Source organism: Eriocheir sinensis, chromosome 61, assembly GCF_024679095.1.
Source record: "Eriocheir sinensis breed Jianghai 21 chromosome 61, ASM2467909v1, whole genome shotgun sequence".
Lineage (NCBI taxonomy): Eukaryota > Metazoa > Arthropoda > Malacostraca > Decapoda > Varunidae > Eriocheir > Eriocheir sinensis.
The window spans coordinates 4772214-4800036 of NC_066569.1; the positions used below are offsets into that span (position 1 = coordinate 4772214).

General features: G+C 44.3%; 1 protein-coding gene across 1 annotated transcript; it reads right to left on the minus strand.

Annotated features, from left to right (window-relative positions):
• Nucleotides 1-362: 362 nt before the first annotated feature.
• LOC126986010 (bromodomain adjacent to zinc finger domain protein 2B-like) lies at nucleotides 363-25411 on the minus strand. Its single transcript, XM_050841696.1, has 15 exons — nucleotides 25359-25411; nucleotides 24767-24999; nucleotides 24207-24396; nucleotides 23494-23690; nucleotides 22467-22998; nucleotides 21343-21580; nucleotides 16172-16312; nucleotides 13666-14917; nucleotides 12844-12989; nucleotides 8990-9184; nucleotides 8640-8808; nucleotides 7760-8199; nucleotides 7321-7509; nucleotides 6211-6383; nucleotides 363-5641 (listed from the first exon to the last, which is right to left on the minus strand). Exons 1-15 carry the CDS (start codon nucleotides 25409-25411, stop codon nucleotides 5488-5490), a joined length of 4302 nt encoding a protein of 1433 aa, XP_050697653.1. The 3' UTR covers nucleotides 363-5487.
• Nucleotides 25412-27823: the final 2412 nt, after the last annotated feature.

Here is a 27823-nt window from a genome sequence, read left to right on the forward strand (position 1 = left end):
GTACTTAACCCATTATAATTAGAGGATAATTACCACTTAATACTACTAAGCACTTAATGAATCAAATTGGTTAGTCACTTATTATTCCATCTGTAGGTACTGTTAATCAATCCCAACCCCCCGGGGACGCTTAATACTGCGGTTCACAGCCAAGGGAAAGGGAAGGAAAGGGAACGGGAATATGGGAGATTAATACTACGGCCGTATATCACCTGAGCTTGGTAATAAATCAAATCAAATACAATGGATTGATAAAACAAGTGAAGATCTATATAATACCACAGATACATCATACTAGAGAAAGTGAGGAAGTAGATAAATGCCACACCTTCAAAATATGTACTGAAATAAAACCCGGCAAGCCTCCTGTTGGACGTACTTTATTAAGAACTAGACGCTGTACAAAGATTGAAACTTCTTCTTGTATACAATAAATGAAATAATGACACATACATACAGGCGGGCGGCCCAGGAGGCGACCCGCGTTCTCTCCTCCGTCACGTGGGGGAAGAGGGAAGAGTGGAGTCGTAACGCAGGGGTAGTAATGTAGCGGTGTGTGCGGGAAACAAACGAATGAACCTTTGCCTCCGTCTGTGACTCGCCGTTTCTCCCTCCGATGAACAATGAATGAATGAACATGTTTTCACTTAACTATTAATAAGATTATCAACGCTAGGTATGTATAATTATTTATGTAGTATTATGTATCCATTACGATTACTGCATCATTGTGTGTGTTTTTTTGATACTCGTTCTGTGCCCTGTGAGTGAAAAGAGGATAATAACTTAGACTGCGGAGACGAAAATATATATAAAAAAACGTGATTTCTCGATATCTGCCGAGTCAAAACTTTGTGTCGGCAGAACGCACAGATGACACTCACGACCTGACGTACGAAGGTAACTCGTAACTCTGCATTTAATAAGACTCGGCTTTTCCTCGGGACAGTGTTGCCATGTACTGCCATATTCCCAAACTTTCCCTTCTCTTGTGTGGTCGTATCGGCGACAATCGATTTCTTTCCGTTACACGAGATACAAAACTAGGGAAGAACGTGATGGTCCGCCGTTACGCCCACGACACCCGAGACGAAAAAGATGAGAATATGGCGGTACTTGGCAACTTTGACCCCAAGAAAACTAACTAGTCGAATTAAAGAGAACAATTGCATTTCGCCCATTGTGTGTATATAAAAAAAATGCCATAAATAAGAGAAAAAAAAATCCATACATAACCATCTTACTGTCTAACCATCCAGCATCTATCTCCTTTGCACTGTCAACCATTTGTGTTTCTCGATATGGAAAAAAAAATAAAAATAAATAAATGGTAGGCGAAATACGAAAAAAAAAGTTGTGACGATCTCGGAGCTAACGCTGATGGGTAATAAATAAGGTTCAGGGTCGGGGGTTAAAGGGGGAGGGGGTAAGGGGTATCGAGGGCACACAGCCAATAAATTAGACGCGAGAATTGCTCCTACTTTGTGCATCATCGCTCAGACACAAGCGCACGAGTTAAGAAAATAATGACAATGTTAAGAATGACACCCGAGACACGAGAGAGGGAGAGGGAGAGGGAGAGTTACATATAGAGAAAGACTTCCGTACCATTCTCTTAAGCTAACGGAACCTGATTTCACACACACGTACACACACACATACATATAACTTGCATACCTCCTCCTCTTTCTCCTCTTCTCTTTTTCTTAATGCTACAAAATATACAGCAACTTCATTCATCTAACACACATAACTTGCATTCCTTCTTCTCTTCCTCTTCCTCTTCTTCCTCTAATACCATACAATATACAGTGACCTCATTCATCTAACACACATAACTTGCATTCCTTCTTCTTCTTCTTCTTCTTCTTCCTCTAATACCATACAATATACAGTGACCTCATTTATCTAACACACACATAACTTGCATTCCTCCTCCTCCTCCTCCTCCTCTTCCTCTATCACCACACAATATACAGTGACTCCATACACACATATCATCACCATTATCACCACCATCATCACCATCCCACTCGCACAACCCGGTCTGTCTATTTTTCCTTAAGTGAGTATTCTTTCTAGACAGGTCCGAGAGAGAGGGAGAGGGAGAGAGAGAGAGAGAGAAAGTTATGAAAGAGCTGCAATAATAGATGAGGTGATTCTCTCTCTCTCTCTCTCTCTCTCTCTCTCTCTCTCTCTCTCTCTCTCGCCTCTACCCTACATGTAAATAAATAGTTTAATGTGACTTTCTACCCTCGCTATGTCACTATGTACACACACACACACACACGTACACACACACCATTTTTCTCCCTAATGATCCCTGACAGAGGCTGAGGAAGGGAGAGAGAGAGGGAGAGATGGAGGGAAGGGATTAAAGAATTTTACACCACTTCAAAGGGAGATGGGAGGATAATGCAGTTTTTCAACCCTTTGTTTATCTTCTTTCTTTCTCTCCCTTCCTTCCTTCCTTCCCCTCCCATTCTATTCTACTATGATACATATTTACTTGTTTTTTCCTTCCTTCTCCTCCTCTTTCTTCTTCTTTATTTTGCTAGTATATATATATTGTGACACCATTTTGTGAGAGTGTGTGTGTGTGCGTGTGAAAAGTCATGAATGTTTGCTTTAGAAATAGTAATGCTGCCCTCTCTCTCTCTCTCTCTCTCTCTCTCTCTCTCTCTCTCTCTCTCTCTCTCTCTCTCTCTCTCTCTCTCTGATACAAACACGCAAACACACACATAAATACTCGTCAAATATCTGCCGTTCTTTCAACTGCGGTCAAACTTCTTAGGCCTATTTTTACATAACATTTTATCGACACAACTTGCATTTTTATTTTTTCACTAATATCAACTGTGGAAGAGGAGGAGAAGGAGGAGGAGGAGGAGGAGGAGGAGAGAGGAAAATACAATGCCACAATTCTTTAGGATGTGGAATGGAGTGGTTGAAGAGAAGGAGGAGGAGGAGGAGGAAGAAGAGGAGGAGGAAGAGGTATATTACAACTGTGTGTGTTCCTGTACAGTACATAACAATCACAGGTCCTATTTTTTCACACACACACACACACACACACAAACGCACGTACGCACTTTTTCCGCTAATATTACTTTCTTCCTCCTCGTGAAGTCGCTCACTCGTAATTTTTTTTCTCCCTCACGTCGCACAAACTTTTCTGAACGGTCTCGGTGTGTGTGTGTGTGTGTGTGTGTGTGTGTGTGTGTGTGTGTGTGTGTGTGTGTGTGTGTGTGTGGCACCATGAGTCTTGCGTACAGTTTATTTTTTTCTCTTCTTTTCTTTTCTTTTCCTGCACCATCGTCGTCAATTTTCAGATGAGACAACGGTGATGATTTTTTCCTTTTTTTTCTTTCATCGTATATTAAGTAAAAGAGAGAGAGAGAGAGAGAGAGAGAGAGAAAGTAGGTCTGTTCCCCTTAGTCCGTTTTGGGAATGTGTGTTTCTCTCTCTCTCTCTCTCTCTCTCTCTCTCTCTCTCACACTTTGTCCCTCTCTTCCATTTCTTTATCTCATTTCTTATCCTTTATTTTCTTTTTTTTCCTCCTCTCCATTCTTTTTCTTATTTCCTTCACTTTCATTTTTTATTCCTTATTTTCCTCTTATTTTCTGTTTTTTTTGCTCTCTCTCTCTCTCATTCACTCTATTATTAATTTTTATCACTTCAATTCTTTCCTCATTTCTTTCATCACTTCATTTTCTTCTATTTCCTCATTATTTCTTTCATCTCAGTTTCTTCTATTCCATCAGTAGACTCAAATACACTTCATTTTCCTCTTCCCTTTACATCACAGTTTTCTAATTCTCTCTTCTATCTCTTTCTTCTTCCTGAGCGTCCTTTCATACAAGACTTCTTCAATAAATACTTCCCTTTTTCTTCTTTTTTCTTATACTTCTTTCTTCAATATATACATACTTTCTTTCTTCTTGTTTCCCTTCATCATATTTTCCTATCTCTCTTTCTATTTCATTTCTTCCGTTCCACTGTTTCCCAATTCTCTCTTTCGCTTGTTCCGTGTCCGACTTCCGTTCATTCATTACGTTTCTGTTTTTCCCATTTTCTGTCGTTTGTTTTTGTTTACATTTTACTATCTCTCAATTTAATTTCTTCTGTTCCACTGTTTCCCAATTCTCTCATTCGCTTCTTCCATTTCCGACTTCCGTTCATTCATCCCGTTTCCGTTCTTTCCATTTTCCGTCTTTTGTTTACGTTTTCGACGAAGACTAAAATATTTCTCACCCCAACACACGCACAAACACAGAAGGGTCAGTGTCTCTTCACATATCTTGCGTCGGCGGTGGTTGGGGAGGAAGGGGAGTGGGGTGGAAGGGGAGAGCCAACCAAACACACACACATGCACACATACACAAACACACACATATACACACACACATTGGGAAAGTTACGTACATGTGTGTCTGCGTGTGTGTGTGTGTGTGTGTGTGTGTGTGTGTGTATGTGTTGGTCAGTCAGCCCTCCCTCACACACACACTCCCTAATGCCTTGTTTACGAAAGTCACCCATAAAAATCACGGATGAATTTACGAACTGAGATATTTTGCCGCCATTAGAACTGGTTCACTACTTCTTGGGGTGGGAGGGAAGGGAGGGGTGAGGAAGAGGAGGAGGAGGACATAGAGGGGGGAAGGGGGAGGAGGAGAAGGAGGAGATGGAGGAGGAGGTAGGGGTGGATAGGACAGGGAAGGAACGGGAGGAGGTGGGGAAGGAGAGGAAGAGGAGGAGGAGGAGGAGGTAGGGGTGGAGAGAACAGGGAAGGAATGGAGGAAGGAGGAGGAGAAAGAGAAGGAGGAGGTAGGGGTGGACAGAACAGGGAAGGAATGGAGGAAGGAGGAGAGGAAAGAGGAGGAGGAGGAGGAGGAGGCAGGAGTGGAAAGAACAGGAAAGAAATGGAGGAAGGAGAAGGAGGAGGAGGAGGAGGTAGAGGTGGAGAGAACAGGGAAGGAATGGGGGAAGGCGGAGGAGAAAGGGAAGGAGGAGGAGGAGGAGGAGGAGTGGAAAGAACAAGGAAGGAATGGAGGAAGGAGGAGGAAGGAGGAGGAGGAGGAGGAGGAGGTAGGATTGGAAAGAACAGGTAAGAAATGGAGGAAGGAGGAGGAGGAGGAGGAGGGACGGCTGGACAGAACAGGTAATGGACAGAGGAAGAAGGAAGAGGAGAAGGAAGAGGAGGAGGGAAAGGAGAAGGTGAAGGGAGGTGAAAATTCTCATTCTAACCCTTCTCAAAAAAACTGGGCTATGGTGGGGGCACTTAGAATGGGTATAGGGTGAAAGAACCAGGTGATGGGTGAGGGGTCGGGGGTAGGGGGCATTTGGCGGGTGAGGGGGCAGCCTAAGTCGGGGGGAAGTTCTGGGTGGGGGGATGAGGGGGGCAGCCTAAGTTGGGGGAAGTTCTGGGTGGGGGGTGGGGGGCAGCCTAAGTCGGGGGAAGTTCTGAGTGGGGGGGTGGGGGGCAGTCTAGGTAGGGGGGAAGCTCTCGTTCCACCGCGTCTCGAAGAAGGATCGCAGATTGTGCCCGGCTTTGCCCACGGGGGAGTCGTCCTCATTGAAGGTCTCACAGTTGTTGAACATGAGTCGGAGGTCCTCGCAGAACTCCTCCCGCGACTTGTACCTGTGTGGTGGTGGTGGTGGTGAGGAAGAAGTGGTTTTATGATAGTGGTGGTGGTGGTGGTGGTTGTGAAGAAGAAAGGTAAGGAGGTGATTTTATGATTGTGGTGGTGATGGTGAGTGTGGTGGTGGTGGTGGTGGTGGTGAGGAGGAATGGTGAGTAAGAAGTGATTTTATGGTGGTTGTGGTGGTGGTGGTGATTGTGGTGGTGGTGGTGAAGAAGAAGAGAGGAGATAAAAAAAAGAGGGGAAAGAGAAGTTAGAATTAGTATCAATTTTCTCTCTCTCTCTCTCTCTCTCTCTCTCTCTCTCTCTCTCTCTCTCTCTCTGATACACAAACAAACAAACACACAGACATAACACACACACACACACACACACACACACACACACACACACACACAATATCAACCAATCCATAAACTATCCAACCAAATAATCTTTCTCTCACAAACACAGAAACAGACATAACATCACTCCAACACACACACAAACACACACACACACAATATCAACCAACCACACATAAACAGAACAACAAACCAATCAACCAAACCACCAATCCACCACTCACTGATTATCCTCCAGCTTCTTCTTGATGACGGAGAGGTCCATGGGGCGGCGGATGATCTTCTTGTAGGTGGGAAACTGGCGGGTATTTACGGGCAGGAGGAACGGCCAGGCATCTTCGTGAACCTCAAGCTCGCCAACGATGGTCTTGCACGCCTGGAGGTCCTTCTGCTCCTTCTGCGGGGGGTGGAGGAAGGGGGTTAGGGAGTGAGTGAGGGTAGGAGGAGGAGGAGGAGGAGGAGGAGGAGAAGGAGGAGGGATGGAGTGCAGAGAATGAGAAGAGAATGAAAAGAGAAGGAAAAGAGAATGAAAAGAGGAATGTTTTGAGAAGAGAAGGAAAAGAGAAGGAAAAGAGGAATGATGTGAGAAGAGAATGAAAAGAAGAAAAAGAGAAGGAAAAGAGAATGAAGAGAAATTGAGAAGAGGAATGGTGTGAGAAAAGAATGAAAAGAGGAATGAGATGAGGGAATGAAAAGAGTGAAAAGAGAAACTGAAAAAGATTGTAGTGAGAAAAGAATGAAAAGAGAATGAAGAGAAATTGAAAAGAGGAATGAGGTGAGGGAATGAAAAGAGTGAAAAGAGAAATTGAAAAGGATTGTAGTGAGAAAAGAATGAAAAAAGAAGGAAAAGAGGATGAAAAGAGAAGGAAAAGAGAATGAAAAGAGGAACATTTTGAGAAGAGAATGAAAATAGAATGAAGAGAAGTTGAAAAGAGGAACATAGCAGTGAAAAGAGAATGAAAAGAATGAAAGGAGATTGAAGACGGATGAAATGAGAAAAGAAAAGAAAATACATCAATACAACACACACACAGTAGGTCAGGTAAGGTCAAGTCAGGTCATCAGGTCATATTAGTGAAAGAGAATGAAAAGAATGAAAAGGAGAATGAAAACAGATGAAATGAGAAAAGAAAATACATCAATACAACACACACAGTAGGTCAGGTAAGGTCAAGTCAGGTCATCAGGTCATAGTAGTGAAAAGAGAATGAAAAGAATGAAAGGAGAATGAAAACGGATGAAATGAGAAAAGAAAAGAAAATACAGCAATACAACACAGTAGGTCAGGTAAGGTCAGGTCGGGTCAATCAAGTCAGGTCACGTCGGGTCATCACCTTCTTATTGGCGCGGTCCTTCTTGGAGACGGCGGGTGACACGGCTCCCTGGGGCTCATCCACGGCGTCGGGGGGCGGGTCAGGGGGCGGGGCGGAGGCGTTGCTCTCACTCACCTTCTTGGCACGACCTCGGCGACCCCGCGGACTCTTACTGGTGCAGGCGGGGCAGACCCACTTGTTCCGGGGCACCTGTGTGGGGGAGGCGTGGTCAGGGGTGAGGTGGGGGAGGGGTTGTGTGCCGGAGGATGGGTTGAGTTTACAGTAAGAGTCTTTGGTGTGTTTTCATTCTTCAAGGTAACGGGCAAACACAAAACAAGTAAAAAATATAAAATGTCCACAGCAATGCTCCTACAGGAAAAACTTGAGTGTGTGTGAGTGTGTGTGTGTGTGTGTGTGTGTGTGTGTGTGTAAAAAATAATATAAGTGCGTGCATGCATACCTTATTCAAGTTTGGCGTGATGCAGGTGGTGTGGTAGGCGCGGGGACACACGGAGCAGTGGACCAGCGTGCGGCCCTCGGTGCCTCCACACACCAGGCAGTGCCGCTGGGCCGTGTCGCTGAACTTGTTGACGCACTCGTAGCAGTACCAGTCTCCGTCGGGAATGTTGTTCATGGGAGGCTTGAAGCAGTGTGTGTGGTAGCCCTTGTCACACCCGTCACACAGCAGCAGCTTCTCCTCGTGGTCCCCGCTGTGGCAGAACTGACAGTATGCCTTCATGATGCTCTTGTCCCACGCCACGGCTGTCTCCAGCATATAGGTGCACATCGCCAGCTGGGCCGCCGTCTCCGCCTTGCCCACCGCCTCCCGCCACACCTGCAGGCCCTTGGGTACCTCCTTGGTGTCTGGGGCTTGGTCATTCTTGGGGTTCACTGGTACGCCTGTTTTTAGGGGTGAAGAAGAGGTGTGAGTGAGTTGATGGTTTGATAGAGAAGGAGGAAGAGGAGGAGTGGTGACAAAAGAGGGAGAGATAGAAGAGGACAAGAAATAAGAATAATGGAGTGAAGATAAAAATGGAAGGGCTAGAAAAGGAAAACAAATGAGTGATGAGGTGAAAGAAGACGGAATAGAAAGGAAAATCAAATAAAAATACTGAAATAGAGATAAAGAGGAAAGGATAGAAAAGGAAAACAAATAAAAATAATAAAATAGATAAGAATAACAAGATAGATAGATAGAAAGACAGATAGAGAGAAACACACACACACACACACACACACACAACATACCAAGTTAAAAATGAAAAACACACAAATAAAATAAGACAGACAGAAAGAGAGCGAGAGAGAGAAACACACAAACACACACACACACAACTTACCGAGGGGCGGCTTGAGGTACCGTCGCTCAATTCCTTCTTCCAGCGCCAACAGCCGGTCCCTTCCGATGTGTATGGGGTTGAGGCGGCTGTCCCCCTCATCCGTCGGCTCCAGGCATGATGCGCGGAACTCACCCACCTGGCGCTCCCCGTTGTCGTTCAGCCGCCAACTCTGGGGTGCAAAAGACGGGTGATGGGTGAGGGTGTTGATGGGGGATTCTGGGATGTGTGTGTGTGTGTGTGTGTGTGTGTGTGTGTGTGTGTGTGTGTGTGTGTGTGTGTGTGCTTTGTCCCTTATGCCTCTTCCTCTCTCCTCCACCTTCTCCTCCACCTCTCCATCCCTCCTCACTCACCTTACTCTGCATGGAGGCGTTGGTGATCTTCTCCTCCATGGCGTAGACAGAGTCCAGGATGGCAAAGTCCACCCTCAGCGCCACGTCCGGGAGCCAGTGCTGCGGCTGATCGGCCACTGGCGTCCCAAACTCATCGTACACCACCTTGGCGGCCTCCTCTGGGTCGGTCTCCAGGTTGGTGGCGTCGGCGTCAATCTGTGGGGGAGGAAGGGAAGGTGTTGACTTGCTTAGCTTAGCCTAGGTAAGATTAACGTAGAAGTGCTTATTCCTGCCTGACATGGCCAAGACAAGGCTTACATTAATGGCCGGTCTCGTGTCATGGTTCTGATTATTACACAACAGGATTTTACAGTGATTACATAACGTGCTGCTGGTGTTGCTCCTCTCCCTGAAACTCCCGGGTCAAACACTGTCCCCACAAGCACGGCTGATGACACGAGGCTGGCACACAAAATAATTTACTCTTGACCTGCCCGGCCCAACAGGTAGGCAGTGGCAGTACAGCGTTCCCTCAAGGAAGCTCGTCCAATATCACTTTTTTTCTATTTCAATACTTTCCTACTTCTTTTGAAAAATCCACAAATGAAAAGGGAAGCTTGTCCAATGCTGCCATTTTTTCTGTCAATACTTTTCTACTTCTCTTCAAAACCCAAGAATAAAACAGGAACATTATACACACTCAGCCAGCGATGTCTGTGTGTGGCTGAGGGGCGACTCTACGCTATACACAGCACTAGAGCTAGACACTTCAGGGCAACAGCAAGGACAGGTAAATCATTGGCTACCTCACTGTACACGGACGGTCATTGCTACTCTAGTCTATGCTATACTACGCTATGCTATATTATGCTAGCCTACACCATGCTGAGCTCTGGCCCCTCCTCCTCCTCCTCCTGTAAGCTGAGGTGGTGTATGTGAGGCCAAGATGCATAAAAAGAGTCATGTGAGGAAATAACAGGCAGAGCGAAGGAGGAATGCAGCGTGTGTGTGCGTCAGTCCTCATGCTAGCTTTGTCTCTCTCTCACTCTCGCTCACTCTCATTCTCTCCCTTTCTCTCTCTCTCTATGGCAACGTTGCAAGATTGTCGTACTCAGCCGCTTATATTTCCCGACTTCCTACCACAAAACCGTCTTCTGGGCTCCAGTAACAAAACTCATTTATAGTTATCGTTAAAAGAGTTAGATCCTGCTGTTTCTTGGCAATAGTCAGGCGTCAGAAACAGGTAAATACTATGCTCTGAGTACGACAATCTGGAACTTGATTGTCGTACTCAGCTGCTTGTATTTCCCGACTTCCTACCACAAAACTGTCTTCTGGGCTCCAGTAACGAAACTCATTTATAGTTATCGTTAAAAGAGTTAGATCCTGCTGTTTCTTGGCAATAGTCAGGCGTCAGACACCGGTAAATACTGTGCTCTGAGTACGACAATCTGGCAACAGTGCTCTATGGTACTCACGGGAGCCACCAGAGCCAGTTTGTTTTTGTGGGTGCGCTGAGGGGAGGAGGAGCACCAGCACTCAGGTAATGTTAGAACCATGTCTCTTATACGCTAAATTGACCTAACTAGACCTGACCTAAACTAATGTAACCTAACAAGAGCTAACCAGACCTATGGTGACCTAACAAAACCACCTGAACCTAACTAAACCTAACCCTGACCTAGACTATTGAGAGCTAACCAGATCTAACATGACCTAACAAAACCTACCTGAAACTAACTACAGCTAAACTAACCTAATGTATCCTAGCTCAATTTAATCTAACTAGACCTCATCTAAGCTAACCTAACGTGACCTAACCTGACCTCACACTGCCATTACAGATCCCTTAACCCTTTCATTGCTAAACGCTTGCAGCGAGCGTTAGGCGTATTTGCTGGTGGTGCTAAACGCTCACTGCAAGCTCCAGCCGCACTCAAATCTCCCGCATATGAGTGTGTTCCAACACTAATTCTCACAACACAGGATTGCCAATTGAGTGGGTTCTTCACTAAATTTGGTGGAAAATCATATCAGCCCAGCGCGGCAAATCTACGGACGAGTAACTGGTGGATGTTCTTGCCCAATATAGCGGCATTTTTACATAGCTTCAGCTATCACCTGACTGATTCTTTGACCAAATAGTTGTAAATATTGCAGTTGGCAATACTCCCTTGCCAGAATCTGAAGGAGAGATGTCTGCAGTTCTCTCAATATGGCTGATCATCCTGCACGCACCGACGTAAGTGTTAACATTCAACACTCCCTGAACGTGCATGTACGTTCGCAAGAGAGGCATACATAGCCGACTCCTATAGATCTGGACCTCCTCTTTCCAGTGGTGTTTTTGGTTTTTAGCTGTGATGAATAATTTTGAGATACAGAGGTTAAAAGACACCCCCCATTGGGCTGCCTGACTGTGCCTGGGGGATAGTCGCGTCCGCACCACACGCAAGGAAAGGGTTAATGCTGACTTACTGACTTACCAAATGACTGACTAGTTATTTAATGATTGCCTAAGTGACTAACTAAATGGCTGACTAACTGAATGACTGGCTGACTGACTGACTGACTAGTACATGAACACATTTGAAGATGGCAGCTGACTGTTGTTGTGGGGTGGGGAATTTACTTTCAACTTGTTAAAACTCAAACGAACAAATTTCTGTATCGTCCCAATTGGTTTACTTTTTGCGACCGTCTCTCTCTCTCTCTCTCTCTCTCTCTCTCTCTCTCTCTCTCTCTCTCTCTCTCTCTCTGTGTACGTGTCTATATGTATGTTTCTGAGTCTGTGTGTACGTCTATGTGTGTGCGTGTATGTCATTAAATTTGTGTGTATGTCTGAAATTAAGTCTGTATGTATGTGCGTATGTTATTAAGTCTCTCTCTCTCTCTCTCTCTCTCTCTCTCTCTCTCTCTCTCTCTCTCTCTGTGTACGTGTCTATATGTATGTTACTGAGTCTGTGTGTACATCTGTGTGTGCGTGTATGTCATTAAATTTGTGTGTATGTCTGATACTAAGTCTGTATGTATGTGCGTATGTTATTAAGTCTCTCTCTCTCTCTCTCTCTCTCTCTCTCTCTCTGGGGTATCGGAGGACAGGTTACGACGGTCAGTTTTTTGTCCGAATTGGTGTAAATTTTCCGAGTTTTCGTCCTGCTCATCTTCATATGCAGAGAAGGGGAATGCAACTTTACTTAACACAATGAAAATAAGTGTTAGTGGTGATGATGGTGATGATAAATGCAGTAATAATAAGGAGAATGACGTACTTTTTTTTTTTTTACAACAAAGGAGACAGCTCAAGGGCACAAAAAAAGGAAACAATAATAAAGAAAAGCCCGCTGCTCGCTGCTCCGACAAAAACAATCAAAAGAGGTGGCCGAAAGGGAGGTCAATTACTGTTACTGTTTATTGCATTAAGTAGTAGTGAGGCTAAGGAAGGACTGCGGAGGGCTTCTAAGTTAACGACATCTTTTTATTCATTTATTTACTTTTGTTTGGTAGAGGAGGATGAACAACATGAAGGAAAAACAATATACCTTTGCCAGAATAAGGGAGTGTGAGTGATATGTTAATGCGAGGATGTTCACTATCAATCAAGTCTGCATAAGTGTCTGTGTGCATCTGTGTGTGTGTGTGTGTGTGTGTGTGTGTGTGTGTGTGTGTGTGTGTGTGTATGTGTGATTAAATTTGTGTGTATGTCTGAGTATGTGTGTGTATATATAATTGAGTTTATGTCTGTATGTGTGTGTGTGTGTGTTATCAAGTCTGTGTGTGTGTGTGTGTGTTATCAAGTCTGTGTGTGTGTGTGTGTTATCAAGTCTGTGTGTGTGTATGTGTGTGTGTGTATCTCTGTATCTGCCGGGACTCACCTTCGATATAGCGTTCTTCACGATGGAAAAGTTCTTCTCGATGAACCTCTTGAGCTCCCTCTCGCGCACGCCCCTCTCGTTCAGCGCGCCGATCATCTCCTTCAGCTGGTCCATGTCGCCGAGGTGCCACCAGCCCGTCTTGTACTCTGGGGTGGGGACAGAGACACTGGTAACTTAAATATCAAAGACGTCTTGTTGAATATCTAAGAGCGAAGTCATGTGGGTATCTAACACCATTCCCTACCCCTTTCGTCCCCTCCCTTTCTTTCCCTGCCCCATATTTCCCAGCCCACCATTCCCTGCCCTTTCGTCCCCTGCCTTTCTTTCCCTGCCCACCAGTCCCTGCCCTTTCGTCCCCTGCCTTTCTTTCCCTGCCCCTTCTTCCCCTCCCTTTATTTCCCTGCCCACCCTTCCCTGCTCCTTTCCCCCCTCCTCCCTGTTATTCCCTGTCTTCCTGTCCTTCCCTGTTCCATCTTTCTCTCCCTTTCTTTCCCTTTCCCCCCCTTCCCCACTGTCTTCCCCTGTCTTCTTGTCCTTCCCTGTCCCTTCCTACGCCCCCTGTCTTCCCCCGTGAACCCCTGCCCCTTCCTCCATCCCCTTCCTTTCCCTGTTCACCCCTGCCACTTGCTATCCTCCCCTACCCCTTCCTACCCCCCTGTCTTCCCCTGTAAACCCCTGCTCCTTCCTCCCCCCCTCTCTGCTTTCACTATCACCCTGTTATATCCACTCTATCCCTGCCCCTTCCTATCTCATTGTGAACCCCTGCCCCTTCCTACCCCCTGTGAACCCCTGCCCCCTCCTTCCACTGCCCCCCACACTCACCGTCGGGGATGGGCAGCGCCTCAGCCGTCTGGTGCAGGCGTTCCAGCAGCTCCTTGTGTGGCAGGGACTGGATGCCGCCGCCGGGGGTGTTGGCCAACGCAGCGTCTGAGGGGGTTGTGCCGGGGGCCGGGGTGGCTGGCAGCCCTCCTGGGGTGGCAGTGAGGTCCGTGGTGTTGGTGGCATCAGCGGTGGTGTTCCCTGGGGTGGCTGAGGCTTGGTCTGGGGTGGCAGTCACGCTAGGGGTGGCGTTAACCTCTTGGCCAGCGCTGACCTCCATGGTATTGGTGCCTGGCGTGGCAGGGGGTGGGGCGGGGGGCTTGGGGGTGCTGACTGCTAGTGGAGTGTTGAGTGGGGTTGCTGGGGTGGCGGGGGGGCCGGGCGTGCTGCTGGGGCCGTGGGGGGTGCCTGGCATGGGGCTGTGGGGACCATTGTACCTGGGGCAGGGGGAGGCCTCTCTGGGGGAGCCCCGCGGGGTACCGTGTGGGGTGTGACCGCTGGGCAGGGCCTCCATGGTGGACACATCACAGGGGGTGCGTGGCAGCAGGCTGAAGGCCAGCTTCTCCCGCTGGGCCACATGCTCGGGCCGCAGGTACTGGCCGGGCACCAGGCCCAGACCCAGGGCCAGCAGGTTGGGGTCGATGCCCTCCCCGGCGTTGGGGGGCGGCGGGGGCGTCTCCTTGAGGCCGTTCACCAGGTAGGGGCTGAGGTTGGAACCCAGCATGGGGGGGTAGAGGTCGGCGATGGCGCTGCTCATGGCCTCCCTGTTCTCCATGATGCCATTCTGGCCTGACGGGGCACGCGAGTCATCCCGCACCCTGTCCTCGCCCCGCCCCGCCCCGCGCTTGGGGATCTCCGGGACGTCGCTCTCCTCCGCCTCCTCCTTCAGCTCCTCCTCCTTCTTCACCTGCAGGAGGGGCGCGGCGGGAGGCTTCACGTCCACGCCCTCGCCCTCCTTACCCTCCTCCTCCTCCTTCTCCGTCTTCACCTCCACTTCAGTCTTCACCTCCACCTTCTCCTCCTTCACCTCCGCCTCCTCCTTCACCTCCACCTTGGCCTCCTGTTCCTCCTTGGCCTTCCGCTCCTTCTCCTCCCGTGCCGCTGCCAGCCTCTCCTCCAGCTCCTCTTGCGTGAGGCCGGCCTTGGAGGCGGAGGAGGGGATGGTGAGGGGGAAGTGGTCCCGCCCCGTGTAGTCGCAGGACGAGAGGCCCTCCAGGAAGGGGCCCCCGGCGTGAGGCAGCACCCACATGGTCCTCTGAGGGGGGAGGTGTGGGTGAGGGGTGGTGGAGGTGTGGGTGAGGGGTGGTGGTGTGGGTGAGGGGTGGTGGAGATGTGGGTGAGGGGTGGTGGTGTGGGTGAGGGGTGGTGGAGGTGTGGGTGAGGGGTGGTGGTGTAGGTGAGGGGTGGTGGTGTGGGTGAGGGGTGGAGGTGTGGGTGAGGGGTGGTGGTGGTGGAGGGGAAGATGGATCAGGTGACAATGTGGAATAAGAACATCCACCCTCGTATTAAAAGCTAACGATACAAAGGTTATTAAAGGAGAAAACACCATCTTAGAAAACAAAAAAAATAAACTGAAACAAAAAAAGAAAAACAAACCCAAAGAATAAAAGACTCAGGTGACAAGAAGAGGACAGAAAATATATCGAAAGAAAAATATCATGTTTGAAAAATGAGGAAAATAAAAAAGCCTACTAAAAAAATAATAAATAAATAAAAACAATCACAAAAAAATACACAAAACTCAGGTAATAAAAAAAAGAGGACAGAAAATATATCGAAAGAAAAATATCATGTTTGAAAAATGAGGAAAATAGAAAAGCCTACTAAAAAAATAATAAATAAATAAAAACAATCACAAAAAAATACACAAAACTCGGGTAATAAAAAAAAGACAAGATATTGAAAAAAATAAATAAATAAAATAATCTTCAAAAAACAAAAAAATAACCACAACCAACACAGAAAAAACACTTAGCCGGAAAAAATGAAAACAGATAATCACAAAAACTAAGCTGGTTAAAAAAAAAAAAAATAAATAAATAAAAAAAATAAAAAAAAATAGCTTGAAAAATGGGAAAAATAAAAAAGCAAATAAAGAAAAACAACAAAACAAGGAAAACAAACAAACAAGAAAGTCATAAAACTTGACTAAACAAACTTGAGCAAATGACAGAAAATGTATAAAAAGAAAAAAAACAGGATCTAAAAAAACAACAAAAAATATTAAAAGAAAAAAACAGGATCTAAAAAAACAACAAACAATATTAAAAGAAAAAAAACAGGATCTAAAAAAACAACAAAAAATATTAAAAGAAAAAAACAGGATCTAAAAAAACAACAAAAAATATAAACAGAAAAAAACAGGATCTAAAAAAACAACAAAAAATAATAAACCCAGAAAAATCAAACCCCAAAAAATAAAAAATAAACATTAAAAAACAGGAAAAAGAAAAAAACGGCAAAAGAGGACAAGGTAAAATCCGCTAACGAGTCCGGCACACACACTCACCTGGTACCTGTCCTGGCCGCAGTTGAAGCCACGCACCTGCTGGGCCGTCTCAAACAAGTCTTGCCGCACCTGGTTCATCTGGCGCTGCAGGATGTCCAGTGTCTTGGAGGCGTCGTCTGCGTTCAGCCTCTTGTCGTCCTCCTGAAGAAAGGCAACAGTCAGCTTCAGGGTGATGATAATGCAGGGAGAAGAGAAAGAGTGGTAGGTTGGTAGGAAGATGCAGGGGAGGGAAGAGGGAAGGAGAGGGTGAAGATGGGGGAGGGAGGAGAGAATGGTAGGTGGGAGGAAGATGAGGGGATGGAAGGAGGAAGAAAGGGAAGAAGAAGAGGGTGAAGATAGGGGGAGAGATACTGGTAGGTGGGTAGGAAAAGAAGGGGATGGAAGGAGAGAGGAAAGGAGGGAAGGAGAGGGTGAAGATGGGTAAAGAGGAGGAGGATGGAGGGGGAAGGAGGAGGAGGAAGGAGGGGGAAGTTAGGAGGAGGAAGGAGGAGGAGGAGGACATGAACAGTTAGCTTTGGATTGATGTTAATGCGAGAGTTTATGGTTGACAATAGTGCATGAGTTTATGGTTGACAATAGTGCATGAGTTTATGGTTGACAATAGTGCATGAGTTTATGGTTGACAATAGTGCATGAGTTTATGGTTGGCAATAGTGCATGAGTTTATGGTTGACAATAGTGCATGAGTTTATGGTTGACAATAGTGCATGAGTTTATGGTTGACAATAGTGCATGAGTTTATGGTTGACAATAGTGCATGAGTTTATGGTTGACAAGAGTGCAGGAGTTTATGGTTGACAATAGTGCATGAGTTTATGGTTGACAATAGTGCATGAGTTTATGGTTGACAATAGTGCATGAGTTTATGGTTGACAATAGTGCATGAGTTTATGGTTGACAATAGTGCATGAGTTTATGGTTGACAATAGTGCATGAGTTTATGGTTGACAATAGTGCATGAGTTTATGGTTGACAATAGTGCATGAGTTTATGGTTGACAATAGTGCATGAGTTTATGGTTGACAATAGTGCATGAGTTTATGGTTGACAATAGTGCATGAGTTTATGGTTGACAATAGTGCATGAGTTTATGGTTGGCAATAGTGCATGAGTTTATAGTTGACAATGGTTGACAATAGTGCATGAGTTTATGGTTGACAATAGTGCATGAGTTTATGGTTGACAATAGTGCATGAGTTTATGGTTGGCACAGTGCATGAGTTTATGGTTGACAATAGTGCATGAGTTTATGGTTGACAATAGTGCATGAGTTTATGGTTGACAATAGTGCATGAGTTTATGGTTGACAATAGTGCATGAGTTTATGGTTGGCAATAGTGCATGAGTTTATGGTTGACAATAGTGCATGAGTTTATGGTTGACAATAGTGCATGAGTTTATGGTTGACAATAGTGCATGAGTTTATGGTTGACAATAGTGCATGAGTTTATGGTTGACAATAGTGCATGAGTTTATGGTTGACAATAGTGCATGAGTTTATGGTTGACAATAGTGCATGAGTTTATGGTTGACAATAGTGCATGAGTTTATGGTTGACAATAGTGCATGAGTTTATGGTTGACAATAGTGCATGAGTTATGAGTTTATGGTTGACAATAGTGCATGAGTTTATGGTTGACAATAGTGCATGAGTTTATGGTTGACAATAGTGCATGAGTTTATGGTTGACAATAGTGCATGAGTTTATGGTTGACAATAGTGCATGAGTTTATGGTTGACAATAGTGCATGAGTTTATGGTTGACAATAGTGCATGAGTTTATGGTTGACAATAGTGCATGAGTTTATGGTTGACAATAGTGCATGAGTTTATGGTTGACAATAGTGCATGAGTTTATGGTTGGCAATAGTGCATGAGTTTATGGTTGACAATAGTGCATGAGTTTATGGTTGGCAATAGTGCATGAGTTTATGGTTGGCAATAGTGCATGAGTTTATGGTTGACAATAGTGCATGAGTTTATGGTTGACAATAGTGCATGAGTTTATGGTTGGCAATAGTGCATGAGTTTATGGTTGGCAATAGTGCATGAGTTTATGGTTGGCAATAGTGCATGAGTTTATGGTTGACAATAGTGCATGAGTTTATGGTTGACAATAGTGCATGAGTTTATGGTTGGCAATAGTGCATGAGTTTATGGTTGGCAATAGTGCATGAGTTTATGGTTGACAATAGTGCATGAGTTTATGGTTGACAATAGTGCATGAGTTTATGGTTGACAATAGTGCATGAGTTTATGGTTGGCAATAGTGCATGAGTTTATGGTTGGCAATAGTGCATGAGTTTATGGTTGACAATAGTGCATGAGTTTATGGTTGACAATAGTGCATGAGTTTATGGTTGACAATAGTGCATGAGTTTATGGTTGGCAATAGTGCATGAGTTTATGGTTGGCAATAGTGCATGAGTTTATGGTTGGCAATAGTGCATGAGTTTATGGTTGACAATAGTGCATGAGTTTATGGTTGACAATAGTGCATGAGTTTATGGTTGACAATAGTGCATGAGTTTATGGTTGACAATAGTGCATGAGTTTATGGTTGACAATAGTGCATGAGTTTATGGTTGGCAATAGTGCATGAGTTTATGGTTGACAATAGTGCATGAGTTTATGGTTGACAATAGTGCATGAGTTTATGGTTGACAATAGTGCATGAGTTTATGGTTGACAATAGTGCATGAGTTTATGGTTGACAATAGTGCATGAGTTTATGGTTGACAATAGTGCATGAGTTTATGGTTGACAATAGTGCATGAGTTTATGGTTGACAATAGTGCATGAGTTTATGGTTGACAATAGTGCATGAGTTTATGGTTGACAATAGTGCATGAGTTTATGGTTGACAATAGTGCATGAGTTTATGGTTGACAATAGTGCATGAGTTTATGGTTGACAATAGTGCATGAGTTTATGGTTGGCAATAGTGCATGAGTTTATGGTTGACAATAGTGCATGAGTTTATGGTTGACAATAGTGCATGAGTTTATGGTTGACAATAGTGCATGAGTTTATGGTTGACAATAGTGCATGAGTTTATGGTTGACAATAGTGCATGAGTTTATGGTTGTCAATAGTGCATGAGTTTATGGTTGACAATAGTGCATGAGTTTATGGTTGACAATAGTGCATGAGTTTATGGTTGACAATAGTGCATGAGTTTATGGTTGACAATAGTGCATGAGTTTATGGTTGACAATAGTGCATGAGTTTATGGTTGACAATAGTGCATGAGTTTATGGTTGACAATAGTGCATGAGTTTATGGTTGACAATAGTGCATGAGTTTATGGTTGACAATAGTGCATGAGTTTATGGTTGACAATAGTGCATGAGTTTATGGTTGACAATAGTGCATGAGTTTATGGTTGACAATAGTGCATGAGTTTATGGTTGACAATAGTGCATGAGTTTATGGTTGACAATAGTGCATGAGTTTATGGTTGACAATAGTGCATGAGTTTATGGTTGTCAATAGTGAATGAGTTTATGGTTGACAGTGCATGAGTTTATGGTTGACAATAGTGCATGAGTTTATGGTTGGCAATAGTGCATGAGTTTATGGTTGACAATAGTGCATGAGTTTATGGTTGGCAATAGTGCATGAGTTTATGGTTGACAATAGTGCATGAGTTTATGGTTGACAATAGTGCATGAGTTTATGGTTGACAATAGTGCATGAGTTTATGGTTGGCAATAGTGCATGAGTTTATGGTTGACAATAGTGCATGAGTTTATGGTTGACAATAGTGCATGAGTTTATGGTTGACAATAGTGCATGAGTTTATGGTTGACAATAGTGCATGAGTTTATGGTTGACAATAGTGCATGAGTTTATGGTTGACAATAGTGCATGAGTTTATGGTTGACAATAGTGCATGAGTTTATGGTTGACAATAGTGCATGAGTTTATGGTTGACAATAGTGCATGAGTTTATGGTTGACAATAGTGCATGAGTTTATGGTTGACAAGAGTGCAGGAGTTTATGGTTGACAATAGTGCATGAGTTTATGGTTGGCAATAGTGCATGAGTTTATGGTTGACAATAGTGCATGAGTTTATGGTTGACAATAGTGCATGAGTTTATGGTTGACAATAGTGCATGAGTTTATGGTTGGCAATAGTGCATGAGTTTATGGTTGACAATAGTGCATGAGTTTATGGTTGGCAATAGTGCATGAGTTTATGGTTGACAATAGTGCATGAGTTTATGGTTGGCAATAGTGCATGAGTTTATGGTTGACAATAGTGCATGAGTTTATGGTTGACAATAGTGCATGAGTTTATGGTTGACAATAGTGCATGAGTTTATGGTTGACAATAGTGCATGAGTTTATGGTTGACAATAGTGCATGAGTTTATGGTTGGCAATAGTGCAGGAGTTTATGGTTGACAATAGTGCATGAGTTTATGGTTGACAATAGTGCATGAGTTTATGGTTGACAATAGTGCATGAGTTTATGGTTGACAATAGTGCATGAGTTTATGGTTGACAATAGTGCATGAGTTTATGGTTGACAATAGTGCATGAGTTTATGGTTGACAATAGTGCATGAGTTTATGGTTGACAATAGTGCATGAGTTTATGGTTGACAATAGTGCATGAGTTTATGGTTGACAATAGTGCATGAGTTTATGGTTGACAATAGTGCATGAGTTTATGGTTGGCAATAGTGCAGGAGTTTATGGTTGACAAGAGTGCAGGAGTTTATGGTTGACAAGAGTGCAGGAGTTTATGGTTGACAATAATAGAAGTGTTGGAAATAGAGGAAGGATTAGTACTGGACTGAGCAAGATGGAAGAGGATCATCGCAAGTTCGACCCCAAGAAGAGTGCAGGAGTTTACGGTCAATGATAAAGCATGACGACCTTAACATTCATATCCAAGAACACTATTATTATTACCCTTATTATCGTGTGAAGGGAGCAAAGACATTCACACATATCGCCTTTGCAAATTACCTACATAAGTTACCTGGAAAAATCACCTGAATGAACTATCGTTACAAATTACGTATCCTTACAAATTATCTTCACACTGACGATAATGGATAACCTAACATCTTTTTCCTTCATATCCCCAAACGCACACACAAACAGATCACACACAGTTAACTATACGAATAAACACACACACATGCACACACACGCACCTCGTCGGGGATCTCCTCCAGGTTGTTCTCGCTGTCATTCCCGCTCTCGTTCTCCTCGTCCTCCTCGTCCTCCTCCAGCTTGTCCTCGTCCTTGTCCTTCTTGGCGTCGGTCTTGTCGTGGTCGCCGCCGTGACAGGAGGACACGCTGGACATGTTGGAGTCCTCGCCACCGCGGTGTTCCATCATGGAGCGCATCGCAGCGTTGTAGATCCTCTTACGCGCCACGCTCATCCTTAGTCTGGGGGGAAGGGAAGGGGTGAGGGGCATGGTTAGGTGAGGGAGGTGAGGGGTGAGAAGACAAGGGGGGGTGAAGACAAGAGAGTGAAGAAGGGGAGGGGTGAAAAGTGAGGGGGTGAAGAAGGGAGGAAGAAAACAAGAGAGTATAGAAGACAAGGAGATGCAGACAAGAGGATGAAGAAATGTAGAAGAAAATAGGATGAAGAAGGCAAGGTTAGGTGAGGGAGGGGAGGAGGGGGGTGAAGAAGACAAGAGAGTGAAGACGAGAGGATGAGGAAAAGTAGAAGAAAATAGGATGAAGAAGGCAAGGTTAGGTGAGGGAAGGGAGGGGGTTAAGACAAGGGAAGAAGACAAGACAAAGAGATGAAGAAAAGTAAAAGAAGAAAATAGGATGAAGAAGGCAAGGATAGATGAGGGAGGGGAGGAGGGGGTGAAGAAGACAAGGGAAGAAGACAAGAGTGAAAATGAGAACAGAATGAAGACAAAACAAGAAAATGAAGAAAACAAGAGAATGGAAAAGACAAGAAAATTATGAAGACAATTAAAGGAAGAAAAATAAATAAACAAAATAAACAAACAAACAAACCAATGAAGAAAACAACACAATAGAAAAGACAAAAAAATTATGCAGACAATTAAAGGAAGAAAAACAAGTCAGCAAACAAAACAAATAAACAAACAAACCAATGAAGAAAACAAGACAATAGAGAAGACAAGAAAATGATGAAGACAATTAAAGGAAGAAAAACAAGTCCACAAAACAAATAAACAAACCCCAAACTTTTTTTCTCCATAATTGTTACTTTTTTTTTTTGCCCTTGAACTGTTTCCTCCACTGTAAAATAAATAAATAAATAAATAAAATAAAATAAAATAAAAAAACTCACTTCCTGATCCGCGCGTCCAGCTTCCACTTCTCCGTCTTGAGTCCGTTGTGGCGGTCAAGCGAGTCTTCAATCTGCCGCACCACCGCCTTGTTCTGCAGGAGCTCATTGCACACGTACGCCACGATCTCGCTCTTCTGCGTCGGGTTGAGCGCCAGGAACGGCATCACCACCAACCACTGACCCATCTTATACGCGTCCATTTCCGCCAGTCTCGCGTCCCACTCCTGTCCCTTCTTCGGGTTCTCGCGTCGCTCTTTCTCCGTTCCCATGAGGCCGTGGATGACGCGGACCTCCCCCATGGCGTTCGCGTTGAGGTAGACTCGTAGGATTTCGGATATATTAGCGTGGGTGATGTCGGCGCGGTTGAGGGTCTGCCCGAGGATGGTGGTGTGACGCTGCGAGGAGGGAATGCCTGGGTCCTCAATAGCGCAGACTAAGAGGTGTGATAGGACGCTCAGTAGCTCCTCCTCGCTCTCGGTGTCGTTAAGTAGCGCCATCTGCAGGCTCTGGATCGACGGCAGCGACTCCATGTCTGCCGGAGAGGGAAAGTGTGTGTTTGTGTAAGAGAGATGGCCTGTTTGTGGACTGGGAAATGTTTGCACTTAGTATGTAACTGGAAAAAAGATTATTGTAGTAACAGAATTTTATCTTTAACACACACAAAGGGGATCTGAGAATATGGGCTACACACACACACACACACACACACACACACTAAAAGAAGGAATAAACACCGGGAACACAGGAGGACACAGTAAAAAATTGAGGAAAGGAAGATGCTTGAGAGACATAAAGAAATATAGCTTCCCGCAAAGAAATATAGAGGTTTGGAACGGACTAAGTGAGGATGTAGTATGGCGAGGAGTGTGCAAAGCTTTAAGGAAAAGTTGGACAAATACAGATACAGAGACGGGACCACACGAGCGTAAGCCCAGGCCCTGTAAAACTAGGTAAATACAACTAGGTAAATACACACACACACACATACCTACACACTTACACAAGGAGCCGTCACGCCCACACTCACCGAAGCCGAGTGTCTCCCCAAAGTTGTGCAGGAACTCGAAGACCATGAGGATGTTCCCAAAGGCCTCGGGGGGAAGTCTGAGGCCCTGCAGGCGGGGGGCGTCGGGCAGCGGCGTGTGGTCCGTCAGCTCCATGTCCTCCTTCACCTCCTTCATCAGCTGGTTCAGTTCTCTCGCCTGTAGCCTCTCCTCCCGTTTCCTGAGACAAGTTTTAGACAAGTTTCAGACAAGTTTTAGACAAGTTTTAGACAAGTTAGAAGTTTTAGACAAGTTTTAGACAAGTTAGAAGTTTTAGAGAAGTTTTAGACAAGTTAGAGACAAGTTTTAGACAAGTTAGAAGTTTTAGACAAGTTTTAGACAAGTTAGAGACAAGTTTTAGACAAGTTAGAAGTTTTAGACAAGTTTCAGACAAGTTTTAGACAAGTTAGAAGTTTTAGACAAGTTTTAGACAAGTTTCAGACAAGTTTTAGACAAGTTTTAGACAAGTTAGAAGTTTTAGACAAGTTTTAGACAAGTTAAAAGTTTTAGACAAGTTTTTGACAAGTTTTAGACAAATTAAGAGACAAGTTTTAGACAATTTAGAGAGAAGCTTTATACAAGTTTTAGACGTTTTTTTTATTTTTATATACAGCAAGGAGACGGCTCAAGGGCAACAAAAGGCCGCAGAGGGGAAAAAATATAAAATGTCAATTAAAACGTAAGCCAATGTACTTACCTCTCTCGTGTCGCTCGCTTCTCTTCCTTCATCTCCTCTCTCCGCCTCTCCCTCTCCTCATGTCTCTTCCTCCCCTCGATAGCGCGCACCAGGACACCATGGTACCTCCGACGTTCCCGCTCCTGACGGCCAGAGAAGACGGAAGAAAGAGGAGGTGAGTGGCCGACCTTACTCCTCCTGCACACACTCTCTTAATGTATATTTTGAGGTACTGAAGGCCCGGAAGGCTAATGTTAAGTCATGTCTAGGGTTTTGCTGTGGCCGGCCTCTATTTTTAAACATATCGGCGTCACCATTCGCCCATTTGAAAAGCCTCTCCTATAAGTTGCTCTGCGATTTCTCATGGACTGTTTTGTGACCCCAGTGATGGTGTGACAGGACTTCTGGTATTTTGAGAGGAAAAAACACCCTTGAAAACCCGGTTACTCTTTTCTGTGGCCATGAGAAAGGTTGTTTTAGAAGTTGCTGGGATTTCCATGGACTGTTTTGTGACCCCAGTGATAGTGTGACGTGACTTCTGGTATTTTGAGAGGAAAAAACACCCTTGAAAACCCAGTTACTCTTCCCTGTGGCCTTGAGAAATGGTCGTTTAAGAAGCTGCAGGGATTTCTCATGGACTGTTTTGTGACCCCAGTGACAGTGTGACGTGACTTCTGGATCTTGAGAGGAAAAATCACCCTTGAAAACCCAGTTACTCTTCCCTGTGGCCTTGAGAAATAGTCGTTTTAGAAGCTGCTGGGATTTCCATGGACTGTTTTGTGACCCCAGTGATAGTGTGACATGACTTCTGGATCTTGGGAGGGAAAGTCACTCATGAAAACCCAGTTACTCTTTTCTGTGGCCTTGAGAAATAGTCGTTTTAGAAGCTGCTGGGATTTCCATGGACTGTTTTGTGACCCCAGTGATAGTGTGACATGACTTCTGGGTCTTGAACAGGATTTTTATGGAGTGTTTCATGGCCCCAGTGATAGTGTGACATGACTTCTGGTATCTTGGGAGGGAAAGTCACCCATGAAAACCCAGTTACTCTTCCCTGTGGCCTTGCAGAATAGTCGTAATGGGTGCCTGATATGTTTAAAGACTTGGCCCGCTGACTGACACCACAAGCAGAAAACTGAGCCTTGTTGGAGTATTACGTCTGGCTGCTTGTACTCGCTGGGCAGACTGTGACTTATAGCACCAGCAGCAGTAATAGTTGTAGTCATGGTAGTAATGATAGTAGTAGTAGTAATGGTTGATATTCTAATGGTTGTTGTAGTAGTAGTAGTATCCGCTGTTCATGTTAACTTGGTAAATATGCCCCGCCCACACTCCCCCAGTAACCACCAATGAGAGTTTACCTTCCTCCGAGCATCCACCAATCACATGCACTGGATTAAAGAGTGGGCGTGGCTTGTATGAGGTCAATAAGATACAGTTATTTGGGGAAGGGGGAGGGGCTTATTTCTGAAGTTAATGTGAACAGGAAATCTGGCAATGATGCTACAAAGTAACCACCAATGAGATATTACCTTTTTTTGAGCATCCACCAATCACATGCACTGAATTAAAGAGTGGGCGTGGCTTGTATGAGGACCGGCCAATGAGCTACAGTTATTTGGGGAAGGGGGAGGGGCTTATTTCTGAAGTTAACATGAACAGGATATCTGGCAATGATGCTACCCAGTAACCATCAATGAGATTTCACCTTTTTTGAGCATCCACCAATCACATGCACTGAATTCAAGAGTAGGCGTGGCTTGTATGAGGACTGGCCAATCAGCTACAGTTGTTTGGGGGAAAGGGGAGGGGCTTATTTCTGAGGCTAATGTGAACAGGATATTGCAGTAGTAGTAGAAGTAGTAATAGTAGTAGTAGTAGTAGTAACTGGGATTTCTGTTAACTATCTCTTTAGCGAGTGCTGTGGGATGTAAAGAGATGGTTTTTATGAAGGCAAAATGCAATATATATCTACAGTAGTGACGTCTAAATGCAATATATCTACAGTAGTGACTTTCTTCAGGGCACAGATGCAAGACTTAACAAGGAACCCAGTGTTGCTTGGTTCGTTTATCTATACTAAAACTGGAAGGCAATAGAGAGAGAGGGAAAAATTGGGGAAAAAAATAATTGAAAGAGTAAGAATTAGTAGTAGTCATAGTAGTAGTAGTAGTCATAGTAGTAGTAGTAGTAGGCAACAGAGAGAGGGAGAGAGAAAAAAGATGGGTAAAATACAGATGATAGATTAAGAATTGGTAGTAGTAGTAGTAGTAGTAGTAGTAGTAGTAGTAGTAGTGGTGGTAATGTAGGAGGAGGAGATGTGTCAAATAAACAAACATAAATGAACATAATAAAGAGAATGGAAGCAATTTCAAGTTAACAAAATGATAAATGAGGTAGCTAAGAACAGTTGTGGAGTCTTGAGGAGAGGCAGAGAGATGAGAGCCAAGCAGAAGCAGTCCATTACTACGCTTTGCAAAATTCCGCTAAATCTCAATAATTACTCTTCTTTCTCTATAACAAGACAGAAGGTTTGTCAAGTGAGTGTTTGGCTCTAAGAAAATTCCACTAAATCTCAATAATTACTCTTCTTTCTCAACAAGACAGGAGGCTTGTCAAGTGAGTGTTTGGCTCTAAGAAAATTCTACTAAATCTCAATAATTACTCTTCTTTCTCTACAACAAGACAGAAGGTTTGTCAAGTGAGTGTTTGGCTCTAAGAAAATTCTACTAAATCTCAATAATTACTCTTCTTTCTCTACAACAAGACAGAAGGTTTGTCAAGTGAGTGTTTGGCTCTAAGAAAATTCTACTAAATCTCAATAATTACTCTTCTTTCTCTACAACAAGACAGAAGGTTTGTCAAGTGAGTGTCTGCCTCTGAGAAAATTCTACTAAGTCTCAATAATTACTCTTCTTTCTCAATAACAAGACAGAAGGTTTGTCAAGTGAGTGTTTGGCTCTAAGAAAATTCTACTAAATCTCAATAATTACTCTTCTTTCTCTACAACAAGACAGGAGGCTTATCAAGTGAGTGTTTGGCTCTAAGAAAATTCCACTAAGTCTCACACTCCCAGCATAACAGCTGGTTCTTGTTTTCTCCTGAAAGATATGTCTTCCGTGGGCCATTTGAGGTTGTACCTCCCGGCTTCAAGGTAGAGTTTCTGAGGGTTTTTCTTATACTCAAGGAATATTTCAGTTTTTTGGTATCTCAGGAATGGCGTCTGGTACTCTCTAGAGTTGATGGAGAACACCTGGTGACAGGTGCCACTGGCCAGGCCTCGAAAGGGTCGCAGAGTTGGGTTAGACGTTTCGGAAAGTGGGAACGAATTGCTGGTTCCTCTCCTCCCTTGCCAGCTCTGCTCTGAGTGACTACGCCGGCCCCGTTCTATGGGACAAAACTTCGAGGACAATAGCTGAAAAGCGCCGGGTTGTGAAAGTCTCTCTCGTGACCGAGGCTCAGGACAAGCGATTGGTCTTTGAGGCGTTTTCAAGACCCTGTGGGAGCGAACTCCCAGTGTTGGAGGCATCTAACACAGCAGTATCTAATTTCCATGCACATTTTTTTCCAACTCAATTTATGGTCACACTTTAAGTTATTTCGAAAGCGCTTTTAATATTTGCCCAAACTGTTAACTC

Excerpts from the sequence above, each read along its gene's own strand:
- LOC126986010 (XM_050841696.1), bottom strand. The coding sequence starts at position 25,411 with ATGACTACAACTATTACTGCTGCTGGTGCTATAAGTCACAGTCTGCCC. Across the intron at positions 24,397-24,766 it reads TCTCAAGGCCACAGGGAAGA|AGAGTGTGTGCAGGAGGAGT; the intron begins GTAACTGGGTTT and ends ATATACATTAAG. Across the intron at positions 12,990-13,665 it reads GGCGCTGCCCATCCCCGACG|AGTACAAGACGGGCTGGTGG; the intron begins GTGAGTGTGGGG and ends TCCCCACCCCAG.